Source organism: Meles meles, chromosome 20 (assembly GCF_922984935.1).
Source record: "Meles meles chromosome 20, mMelMel3.1 paternal haplotype, whole genome shotgun sequence".
In the NCBI taxonomy this organism is placed as follows: domain Eukaryota; kingdom Metazoa; phylum Chordata; class Mammalia; order Carnivora; family Mustelidae; genus Meles; species Meles meles.
The window spans coordinates 40,187,604-40,200,050 of NC_060085.1; the positions used below are offsets into that span (position 1 = coordinate 40,187,604).

The 12,447-nt window shown below is 42.3% G+C and overlaps 1 protein-coding gene across 1 annotated transcript in view; it reads right to left on the reverse strand.

The window, feature by feature from the left end:
* Positions 1-1,264: 1,264 nt before the first annotated feature.
* LOC123933040 (RING1 and YY1 binding protein) overlaps positions 1,265-12,447 on the reverse strand; it is an 82,064-nt gene continuing 70,881 nt past the window's right edge. The window contains exons 3-5 of the mRNA XM_045991916.1: positions 5,907-6,083; positions 5,710-5,808; positions 1,265-5,303 (exon numbers count right to left, since the gene is read on the reverse strand). Coding sequence (XP_045847872.1) covers positions 5,051-5,303; positions 5,710-5,808; positions 5,907-6,083 — 529 coding nt within the window. The 3' untranslated portion in view covers positions 1,265-5,050. The remainder of the gene's footprint in view (positions 5,304-5,709; positions 5,809-5,906; positions 6,084-12,447) is intronic.

Here is a 12,447-nt window from a genome sequence, read left to right on the forward strand (position 1 = left end):
CTCTCGGATACCCCTCATCTCCTCTTCGCTGCCCCAGGCAGAGGCTGGCTGGGTGCCGCGTCACAGGACTCTGAAGGCAGAGCAGAAGCCTGGGCACCTTGCCGCTTCAGAGGTCATCCTAGCCTTGACCAAGACCAGTTCAGCCAGTGTCTCGCCATGCTGGTGTCAGTCTAGCCATGGTGTTCCTCGGTGGTGGTGGTGGGGGGGGGTCTAGACATGTGTCAACCCTGGGGTTTAGCTGAGGGCAAGAGGGAATGAGCCTTTGCCTCCCCTCTTGTCCTCATGACTAGAAAGGTTCCACACCCTTTCCCGAAGAGACATCCTTGCAGTTTCAAAGGGCTGACCTCTTGCTGTATGCCTCTACCTGGGGTGAGGGGCAGCTTCCATTGTCCCCAAAAGGGTGGAGTCAGTGCCACCAGCAGTGGGGACCCTCATACAGGACTCCTTAGGTACCAAAGAAAGCTGAGGGGTGAGAGGTACAGCCCCTTGCCTGTCTGTACCCACACTGGCCCCTGGGCAACAGGAGACCTAATATGACCCCTGCCCTTCCACCCTTCCAGATCCTTTCTGAGACTTCTGAGGAGTTGGACTTGGGTTGGGACTGGGTACTGGCAAAGGAGGACAGGGAGAACATAGTTCGCTGTTTCCTCTTACCAGGACTGGCCCATTTTCCAGCTCAGCGTCCTGCACCACTTCACACAGTCTTCCTTGCAGCACTAGTTCAGGTGCAAACTAGGACAAAGAAGAGTAATCGGGGGCGGATCTTGAAGTGTTTTGAGTGGTTACCATACTCTGTGGAAGGGTACGGCGGCTGCCGAGGCCTCGCGGCAGTCCCGCCACCTCTGTTTGTGTGGCTTTTAAGCCCGGCGCTGCATTTCGCTGACATCCGAGGTACATCACCACGTACCTAACTGCACTTGACCAGAAATGGGTTTTCTTCGGAGGGTTTTCAGTCATCCACTTAACTGTCGTCGGCCATCATCTCCTTTAAATCACCGCAGCCGATCGCAAAAGATGAGCTTACACACATTAGCTGGTTTTCTTCCCCCATCTGGACCTTCTTTCGCTCAGTTATGCTTGCTGCTGCAGCTTAGAGACACGTCCCGAGACACCCAAATCCACTCGCGCTTCTGATAAACGACCAGAGTCGTCCTTAGCCTCCTGCTCCCACTGGAACTATCCCACAAGCTAAAGATGCAAGTACAAAACGGAACCATTTTCCTAAGGGCTAAAATCTACACACAAGAAAGTAAAGATTTCCGCGTAAATTTTACTATTTTATTTGTGAAAAAACTACAAGCAGAATTCATAAATAGACATTTCTATTTAAAGCAGGAAAATGATAAAGTGGCTTCTAATAACATAGTCGTGCACATGCCAGTAACAGGAATATATTAACATCTTTTATTTGCTAGACAAAGAGCAGTGTCCAATATAAATTTTCCCAAAACATTTAAGACCTGTGAATTTCTGACCAGTTCACAAAACCACCAACTGACACTTTAGCATGAAGAAAAAAAACAAACCTAACAGACTGTCAGCTCTAAAGACGTTACAGAGCAGAAACTTCCGAAAGCGTTATACAAGCTGTCTTTCTGGGCAAATGAAAAATATAGCTCGTATAATACATTAACAAAAATTCACAAGATAAGATTATGTTTTGACATACTTAACAAGCATTCTCTATTTGTCTCCAACAAACAAAGCTAAGGAAATAATGTAACCATCTTTACACAGTAAATTAAGGTTACGAGTCATACACAAGAACAGAACTGCTTGCGCATTAAAAACTGTTCAGCTCCATGTCATACTCTAAATGTTGGCTCTTAAACCATTTTCGGTTACATACAAGCAAAGGTTATTATATATTCAGCAATTAATAAATTTTCAATAATTTAAGATACGGTAGCTTAAAAAAGTAGACTGAGAATGGTCTTGATAAGGCAGGTGGAACATTTTAGTGGAACTAAACTCACAGAAGCTTCTGCCAATGTTTTTAAAAGATCCAGATTGAAACTGAAAGGTTTTGATTAAAGTATCTTGTGGGTGTCCAGATGTCTTTACCTTTTTTAAAAAACTGCATGACTCGAGCAGAGCAAGTCAGGTAAGCTCTGTGTGTGCGCGCGCACGCGTGTGAAAGATCCCGTGGTATTAAAACAAATGGAAACTTGCAAGCGTAACACTGTGCTTTTTTTGTTTTGTTTCGTTTTTATAACCTGCTTACTGTGCCACTGAATACCAAGTATTTCTGGTCCTCTTTTAATATATATCTTTATCATCTACACTAGTGTTTTTACGAGCTGCCTACTAATTGTAGGGCAAACTGCAAATGCAAGAAAGTTACAGGAATTCCATTTCCAGAATTACATGCCTGAGGGATGTCATCAATTTCGGAAATTAGAAGTTTTAAGGTACCTACCGCCTCACTACCTCAACAGACGACACGATGGCAGCTAGTGGCCTGGCACCGTAACATCTGTTGAGAGAAGTCCCACTGTTAGCTGCAGGTCTATCCAAATGCCAATTTCATCTCACCCTTTCTAAAGCAATCCTCCCTTCCTTCACCCCGCCCCATTCTTTCATGTATTGATTTATCACGGAGGCAAAACTGAAAAACCAAGACATTGGCAATGAATTAATTAGCAGCCTATGAGTAGCTGGTTAATCAGCTTTTTCCACTAATCTAGGGGTCCAATCACTTTACATGAAACTAATTTTGAAAAAGTACACAGTGTTTCTGAACAAAGTGCATACCAACACTTATTGGTTCAAAAAGCAGTGCAACCCACATGAGTTTGGTGGCATTTAAATTTTTTTGTAAAAAGTTAATTAAAAAACGTAGCAATTCCTTACATCTCTGGAAAATAAATATGGCTGACTAATTTACCCTCCCTGAGACCCTTAATAAAAGGAATATTAAAACTTTAGAAGGAATGTCTTTGCAATATCCCACTAATATTAAAATGTGGATTTAAAATTCATAGTCAAATCACTATGCATTATATATTCTGATGCTTACAGAAAGCATCTGATTTCCTTTGGTTCATTAATAAATACTTTAAAAATGTATTTAAAAAGATAGTATAGCTTGCATCCCGGATACAAGCATTATTTTAAAAAGAGGGGAACAATTGTCCATGCATTTGAGAATAGGACCACAGCAACAAATGGCACTGCTTTATCGTCTATACCTTTGAGAACAGAATTTGAATTATGGTGCATTGGTGACTACAGAATAGTTTTAATGTAAATGTGAAAGGAACCTTTCCTGTTGGCTACTCAAATCAAGCTGTTAATTGTTTCTTTTTGTTTTACTCGTTGCCTCCACAGACAGGTACTTCTGTTCTTAAGCAAACCAGGTTTTCTACACCAAAACGTGGCGCTTTATCACAAATCGGCTGCCCTCCCGTGAGTCCTTCGATAAGATCAAGTAAAGGAAGGTAACACCAAGTTCCCATGAGTGAAATGACTCTGAAGCCTATGAACTGTGTGGATATGAATCTAAGAGTTAAACAGAAGAGAGACCCTAAATGCAAACAAAGCAAAACAAAACATACGAAAAATAAGGAGGGGGTGGAATCGTTATTAGTGGCCTTTGTTTTTTGTTTGTTTTTGCAAGATAGTAAAAAAACGAGTGAAAAGAAACCTTGAAAGCGTTCGCTCAAGCTATCTTTATGATGAGAGAGAAAAAGACCACAGGCTTGCAGGAAGTATGAGCTCTCCCTGCAATTCTGGCTGCTAGTGCTTACACCATTCACCACTTGAGTTCCTTCCCACAGCAGGGAATTGAGAAATGTCTCCAAACACTGAAAAGCTCCATGTTGGGAATGGATGTGCAGGTGATAACCTCTGTTCAGTAAAGCAAACAAGAGTAGATTTTAAGAAAGAGAAAGAATTCTTGTAACTAAATTGGTAGGGTAAGGAAAAGGAGGGGACACAAGGCAAACCAATTTCAATTACAAAAACCACAACTGCAATGTCACGTGCAAAGTGGAGATAGGGAGTTGCTTCTGGTATGGACCAAAAATACAGTTTAGACGGTTTTAATCCTAAAACTAAGAGACGATTTATATTTACCTCAGTCATGAGTAGAGGTCTGGAAAATGGATGGAATTCGAGTTACAGAATACCATATTTTCATGAGTGCTTATGATAAGTACAGCAATGTTAACATGTAACCGGAACTTACACGAATACTTGGCATTCTGGAGCTAGTTTAGTTACTTTCGAACGATCAAAGCCCTCCCAACTAAACCATTTGTGATTTGTCAGTTATTCCATTGCAAATGCAGGCTATCTGGAGCAGTCTTTAAATTTGAGATCACATTGTTTAAAAAATATATATTTTTCTATCGTCCAGTACTCTTTAGACAGATGAGAGAGTCAAGTTCCCACGTAGGTTGGAACATACTTCATGTAAGACTGATTTTAATTTAATTTCAGCACTTTCATAGAAGGGACTGTCCCAGATCTGTAACTGTTCAATGTTGTATTCACTTCACAGTGTATCAAGCACCAGCGTTGCCATGGATTGGTTTCAAATAACCCTTTATATATAATTTTATATTTATATATATATAGTTATATCAAAACTGATAGTACATAGTGTAACTGGAAGAAAGAACTGAACTTAAAAGGATATGCTGAAAGGATGGAGTCTGTGAACACAATAAATAAAAGTTCCCTCCCCCTCCCAACCACCCCCCCAACAAAACAAAAACAAAAAACCAGTTGTAATGTACATGGAAAATTGTGCACAGCAGATTTTTTTTTTTTTTTATAAAAAGTAGATTCAGGAGCACATCCAATTATAAATGATTGTTAGGAAAATCATATAAAACAATGGAATACATAAAAGTGTCAAGAGTAATCGTCAGGGTGCGAAATTCCTTGGTGGCCAGATGCCCATGGCAAGCAGAAATTATCCCGGCAGCTTCACTAAGAGGCCGATGTCCACAGAAGATTCTCCAGGGGGTGCAAGCAGCATGGGCAGGTGGAGGATTTGAATTTCATACCCTGATTCATAGTTTTCACAATTCCATGTGCAATTTCAGAAAGATTCATCATTTACTGCTGACATGTCGCCCTTTGGCGTGGAGGAACGGGAGGAGCCCTTGTCTGTGCTCTCCGACCCCGAGCTGCTCTGGTTCTGCTGTTCTGACCCTGCACTGGAGGTCACTGTGGATGAGGATGTCGAGGAGGAGCGAGTCTTTTCCTTAAAGTCTGTGATAATGACGGTGACGTTGCCCACAGTCACTGCCAACTGCTGTGCGGTGCTCCTGTCCACGTTTTTCAGCCGGGGCCTGAAAGCAACACCCCAGGGAACAGCCAATTAAATAAGCTATGGATTCAAAGCAACTTCATCAGTACACACGAGACTTCGTGACACTGTGGCAACAAATCTAAACGGCCACCACACATACCAAAGCTTACTCCTTTGGCAATAGAAACCAATACTGAACAAAACTTTGGACCAATGCAAATTATCATCAGTTTATCTTTTTCCTGTTGTGGCCACAGTGATACAGAAATGGCCCAAATACACACATACGTGTGTCTTCAAAGTTAACAGCCCATACCTAGCTCATGCTCCCCCCGCCACACTGTTCTCAGCCTGCAAACCCATAGGAACAAAACCGCCCGTGGGTTCTTGACTAGGACCAAGTAAATCAGAGCATCGGTGCTGTATTTCATTCTAGTTTCAAATACCTTGAGGTGTGATTCGTTTCACTGGTCTTTGTTGTAGCATTTGCAGACTGTATACTGTTTGCTTCGCTAGGAGGATCTTTCAGAATATCAGACTTTGGTCTAAGGTGGGGACACAACGAAAGGCATTTAAAACACAGCTTAGATTCACCTGCAAAATAATTTATAGTGTGCTGAGTTAGCTAAGAATGGGAACTTACTTTGTTTTCTTGTTGGTATTTTTCTTGGTGACACTAGGACTGATTTCCTTATCTTTCTCCGGTTTCTCTTTGTCTTGCTTCTCCACTTTCTCCTTCTTCTCCTTTTTAGGGGGTGGTGGGGTGGCGTACTGTTGTGCCACTTGTTGTGCCACCAGCTGAGAATTGATCCGAGGTTTTCTAGAACATTCAAGAAAAGATACATCAGTCTTTGCTTTATAAATTATTTCTCTCCTTTTATTTTTTTTTAAATTTTGGATTTACAATTTCTTCGGTATTTTAATACTGGTATCTGGCAACTCTAAACTCCTTGTTACTTCTACACTATTGTGTCTGTGCAGTACAGATTAAGTTCATGCAACGTTTCCTCCTTCAAATCCACCTCCCGTGTGTATGTATCTACCTTTAATGACACACACATGTGCTCACAAGTCTTTCAGCCTATAAAACATGACAGTATTTCTGAGAGTGCTGAGAACACTACTTCTTTTGAGCTGTCAAGATTATACTGAATGACAGCTTTCAAATACTCCTGCTGCAGAGGGTTAATCTCATTTTATTAAATGGACACTGGTAATCCCTTGAAAGGAGAATGAAATTAGAAGTGTGACATTCACTTCTCAATCTAATTATTCCAACTTGCTCGGCTCCCCTGCAGCTCTGTGATTGGCACGGACAACACATATAGAGCAATAAAAGGTAACTGTGGTTCATACTAGCTCCCAAGGGGGTGAAAGACTGAGAGTCACTATGAAAAACCTCAGACAAGTGATACATTCATTGTGCCATCAACCATTCTGTCCCCGCCAATCTCCAACTGACACCGGCTCTTAACACTATTGTTTACAAATTCTAAGTGCTGCCAAACACTGTGCACAGTGCAAAAGCATTCAGACCCAAATTGGAAAGGGAGAAAGAAGAGCCTACGTATTATTTCTATACAATATTCATTTTCAAAGACATTCCCATAGAGACTGCCATTTATAATAGAATAAAGTCTCCAAAAACAAGGTAGGAAACAAATACCCAGATGGGCCATTAATGAGGTGAACGACTGGCTGCCGAATGTAACTATCACCTTCAGACCCTAGAGCTCCCTCTCATCCCTCTCCAGGATGGAGAACTGGGCCAGGAAAAATAACCTGACACCCTAGGTCTGGCTCATCAGTGGGTAGGCCAGTGGATGGAACACTGTGGGGGTGGGGTGGGGGAGGGAACAAACCAACAAATTTGGAAAAACAAAACTTAAGAGCTGCTAGATACATGACATGCTGAAACCGTAAGTTAACCGCTGCGTTCCTCGAGCTCCTGAGAGCAGGTGTGGTGTGGATGAGGAGGAAAGCAGGCAGAAGAGGAGACAAATGGCTCACTCTCATGAGTTCACCAAGGTGAGCCCGAGCATGGAAGGCACTGGGTTTGCTCTGAGTGGTTCAGTGCTTGTTCGGTGCTCGTGTGGCTTTGCCTGAAAACAGACCAACAAAGGTGCAACCAATCTCAGATCAAGTTTCCTACCGGCCTCCAGCAACACGGGCCGTGCTCATGGGGCGGCACACATAAAACCCAGTCACAGGTACCTCTCAGCCTGGACCAAGAAATTCAAACACAGATGGGAGGTACCCTAAGGAAAGGCGGGAGTGTACTTACTCTAAGCCCGCAGTCCCCAAACACTCACAACCCCTATGTGAAAGGTCACCTTCTCTTTTCCCAGGTTCTGAGAAAGGCAGAAGCAGCTATTCTAAAACAGGCTACTCCGCCAAAGCACAAGTTCGAATGTGTTAGTCCTTACGAGGAAGATGAGCACCACTACCAAGCATTTCACCGACACTCACTGGGGACACAAACAGATCAATGTACATAAGTCAAAATAAAATGCCATACACTCAACGCCGCTCAGGTGTCAAAATGAGTAACCTAACCAAAATTATTACTGTTAAAAAAGCAGAAAAACTTGATGAAAAACTACACCTTGAGGGAGAATTTCAGTTAAGTCAGTAGGTCCACTTTACTCCAGAGAACTCTGACACACAAACACAGAGGGGGCCCTTGGACACCTGTCTAAGAGAACCTTCCACGGAGACAGAATCAAAGGTAACCACCATCCTAATCAACAGGCCCACCCAGTCTGAGTTAGAGGAGGCTGTCTCACTCTAGAACACCCTACAAAGTCCTGTCATTTGCAACGCTGTACTGAATGGTTAATCAACTGTATTCTCCTCAGTGGCAAGATCACATCTTCATCATTCTTTAACCATGTCATTCAGCACAGTGGCAGGTACTCAATAAAATTATCTACTGGATGAATAAGGACTAACAAACATAGCAGAGAAAGACCAAGTAAAATGAGACTGGACAAGGGGGTTCAAGCTTTGGTGATCGGGAGGACGTCAATGCTGACTTCCAGGAGAGCAGGCCACACGGGACCAAGAGCTGCGGAGACTTGACAGATTACAGGTTGCATGAGGCCTAGCACAGAGGTGGAAAACAGGAACCCTTCTCTGAGCATCGTGGTGCTGAGGTAGAGGATGGCTCTGGCCATTATCGAAAGCAACAGGCCAGGTTTGAGATTTCTATAGGAAAAGGAAACTTAAATCATGTTGTACGCTGAAAGAGGGAAAAAGGCCGAAGGCAGGCCAAAGAGAGGGGATAACTCATGGGGCAAAGGAGAGTAAAGTACAATGAAGAAGAGTCCTGGGAAAGGAATGGGGACACTTTTTTTCTGAGACGGGAGAAGGACACTACGTAAAAGAGGGATCATGAGGAGAAATTAGAGGAAGTCAGAGAAGAGAATCAGAAACCATGGACATTAAAAGTGGTGTATGGTTCAGTGAGAAACAGGCACTAAGAACAGAAAAGAGAGCTAGTTATGATCAGAGAGAGAAGGAAATTGCTAATTTTAATTTTTTAATTTGAGTAACTGGAGTAAAGCTGACATACAGTGTTATATTACTTTCAGGTGACTCAACAACTCTACATGCTACACCCACAAGTGCAGCTTCCATCAAAAAGGAAGTTACTCATGTCTTGGGTGTGGGAAGGGACATGAGTGTGTGGGCCATAAAGACACTCTCAACCAGCCAGACAACATGCTTGTCCAGGATGGAGTACTCCCAAACACGGCCAGCCTGCCAAGGCTCTGGGCATACCATGGCCAACAGGTGAGGTGCTGTGTGTTTCTGCCCCTGGTGATCATTCCCTATCACTTCCACAAATACACTATTAGAATTCTTCTTCAACACATGCACTGTGATCCAGTACCTATGGGGAAAAAAATCCGCATGTACAGAAAAATTCAGCCGTAATTCTTAATATGCAGCACACGTGCACAGCAATGGGACCGTTCTTACTTGCTTCTAAGAAAATGAAGAGTGGACTAGAATGGTGAAGTTGAGTGCTGTTCTCCAATAGCCTACCAGGCCACAACCTCATAAATGAAAAGGACCCAAGACTATTGGGGATCTGATAATAAGCAAAAAAGCAAGAAATACAGCGTGTCTGCTAAAAGCATATGTGTTGTTTCAAAAATATTGCTGTTTTATGTCATATATGCCCTAAAATAACAACCTAGCTCCTCAGGCATTACTTGCACCCTCCCCACAAAAAACCCTCCACAACAGACAAGCATTTATTACTTAAATTACTATAGCAGCTTTTCAACCCCCGCCCCCAAACAAGTCCCATAGAACTTCTAGAATTAGGGTACAGGGGGATGAGGTAGGAAATAAACCTAACCAATTTTTTTAAAGACTGTATTTTTAAGTAATCTCTACACCCAAGGTGGGGCTCAAACTCAGAGCCCCAAGATCAAGAGTCACATGCTCTTCTGAGCCAAGCAGGCACCTGACATCTAACCAATTTTTAGAAGGTGCACAGTGTTTGGGAACAAAGTGCATACCAATACTTCCTGGTTCAAAATGCAAAGCCAATCATTCTGAAAGGGGAAGGTAAAGAAAACTAGAAGGCTCACCAGTGTGAACCTCCCCCCCCCCCCCAAGTGTTGCCCTGTCAGGACAGTGCCGGCAGCTCCTGCTACCTGTTCCCTTTTTGTTCCAAGGCCTGTGTTGTGACTGCATGCGGAAGAAGCCGAATGTCCAATGCGCATGGAGAACGGCACACTCGGCTCCAGTGAGGCAGTGCCAGCCTCTCCAGACAAGACACCGAGGGCTGCCTTGAGTGGCGGAGGCAAGGTCCTTGCACAGTGGTCACAGGATGGGCACAGCACCTCTACGGGAGGGATGGACTGTCCCCACTTCATAAAATACGAAGACTGAGGAGCTGCAAGATAAAATTTGTCTAAGGCTAACAATTAAGTAGCTCAGCTGCGATTTTTAACCCGGATCTATCTGGACTCTCTCTGGACTCCTGCTACGAAGGTAACCTCAAATGACTCTCTCTGCTTTCAAGAGTCCAGACGTGTATGTGCACGTGTGTGTGTCTGTCTGTGAGAGACTCGGGCTCAGGGTACCAGGGATTTGAAAAGCCCAGGTTATCACCAGACAACTCGCCAAGAATGCCAGTAGCCACATTAGCCCCATCATTCTCATTCTGGAAAGGCCCCTATGGTTGTCCTTAAAGGAAGAGAAAAGGGCAGGGGGTTGACAAGAATGCTTTCCACTGTCTATGGAACATTCCCAGAAGGAGTAAACCCTTATCATGATATGGGACACCTGCAGATCAGTAAGAAATCATTCCCTTCCACAGATTTACATTGCCTAATGTCTTCTAAGTGTCATACAACACACAGTGCATTCAATGAGCACAACTTTCAACATGTTGAAAAGGTCAATTCTTCAATATGCAGGTGCCAGTCTAATTTCTTCAAAATTACCTGTTTTTCAACTAATAAACCTAAAATAAGCAATTAATAGCCTTCACAATACAGTGAAAATCAAAGCACACAGCTTAAGCTTTAGATGTCCACTAAGCCTTGAATTAAAGCCAATCAAATAACAACAACAACCCACAAATGAAAAAACCTATCTGAGAAATGTTATAAATAGGGGGGCCTAGTTTCCCTTCCTTAGAGAGTAAAGTTGACACTAAAGTTTTCTGTATCTTTAGACTTTTAATGGGAAAAATATCATCTTAAAATTATTTTATAGGTTTATTATTGCTGTTTCAATAAACATTTACGAAGGAAAATTTGTTGTGACCTTTCAATAACAGACATTAAGAAAACATGTCTATGTATTTGCATTTAAAACAACTAATATTTTGGGATGCCTGGGTGGCTCAGTCTGTTAAGCGTCTGCCTTTGGCTCAGGTCATGATCCTGGAGTCCTGGGATGGAGTCCAGCACTAGGCTCCCTCTCAGTGGGGTGTCTGCTTCTCCCTCTGTCATTCCCCCTGCTTGTGTCCTTGCTCCCTCTCTCTTTCTGACAAATAAAATCTTGGGGGGGGGTGGGACACAAAAAAACCCACACAGCTAATATTTCAGAAAAGAGTCCCTTCCATAAAAAGTGAAGCAAATCTTCATGTAGAGACAACCTATTATTTTAGACTACGAAAGAAAAATTTCAGAGTTTGAACATACCTGAATGAATGAATAGAAATGAAAGCACAAAACAATCTTTCTGAATTGTTTTTGTTATGCATACTCATGCCACTTTGGGGGAACACACATAAACCTTTTTTAAAAAAATTTTAATCAAACCTATTTTTAAGGGGTGTTTCCACCATATATGCATTTTCTTGTCTGCTTATGTACTCAGGGGAACATGAGATCTTACCACTCATTTCTCATGCATTTCTCTATCTCGGCTAGACAAACCCATTTTCTTGTGGTTCAGGCAACAAAGAACACGAAGAATCTCTAACAAATTGTATCTTTTCCTTGATTATGTTCAGCTTTCCTAAATTATCACTAACAAATTGTATCTTTTCCCTGATTATGTTCAGCTTTTCCTAAATTATCATTTGTGCATTTTGCCAACTTAAGAGAATTCCATCTGGTGTCTCACTTTTCAATTAAAATACCCCCCAAAGGCTCTGGAATCAATCAACTCATCCTTTTTTATTTTTTATTTATTTTTTTTAAGGTACTTTACAAACTTAACAAAACATCTTCACTAAGCTTGTACTTTCCTCAAGTTCTCTGGATGTTTACAACTCCCCAAACCTTTTTCTTGCCTTGGCAATCTGTTAGTTGAAGAACTAGCAACTTCAAGGATTTAACAGTTCTAAGAATGCCTTTCCAGTATTAGCTCACTCCTATCAGGAGCCCATTTTTTTATGCTGTATCACATAGTAACATAAAAGAACCTTCACACGACCCATTTTCCTGTCCCTATGTGCAAAAGGCCATCCTATACATATGTACTGGGCTAGCTAGGTCAGATTCTACCCCACTCAACAGTGACTGAACTTTTGTATTAATGATGCCCCCAAACAAAAACATATCAGCTGGGAACACAACAATGTCTGTATTTACTTCCAAGGCAATGTACACACTGGATCAACAACACTGTCCAAACCGCAATAATGGCCCCTGGCTTTGATGACTAGTACAGAAACGAGGCCCTACAAGAACAACCTGTTTTCTGTTCAT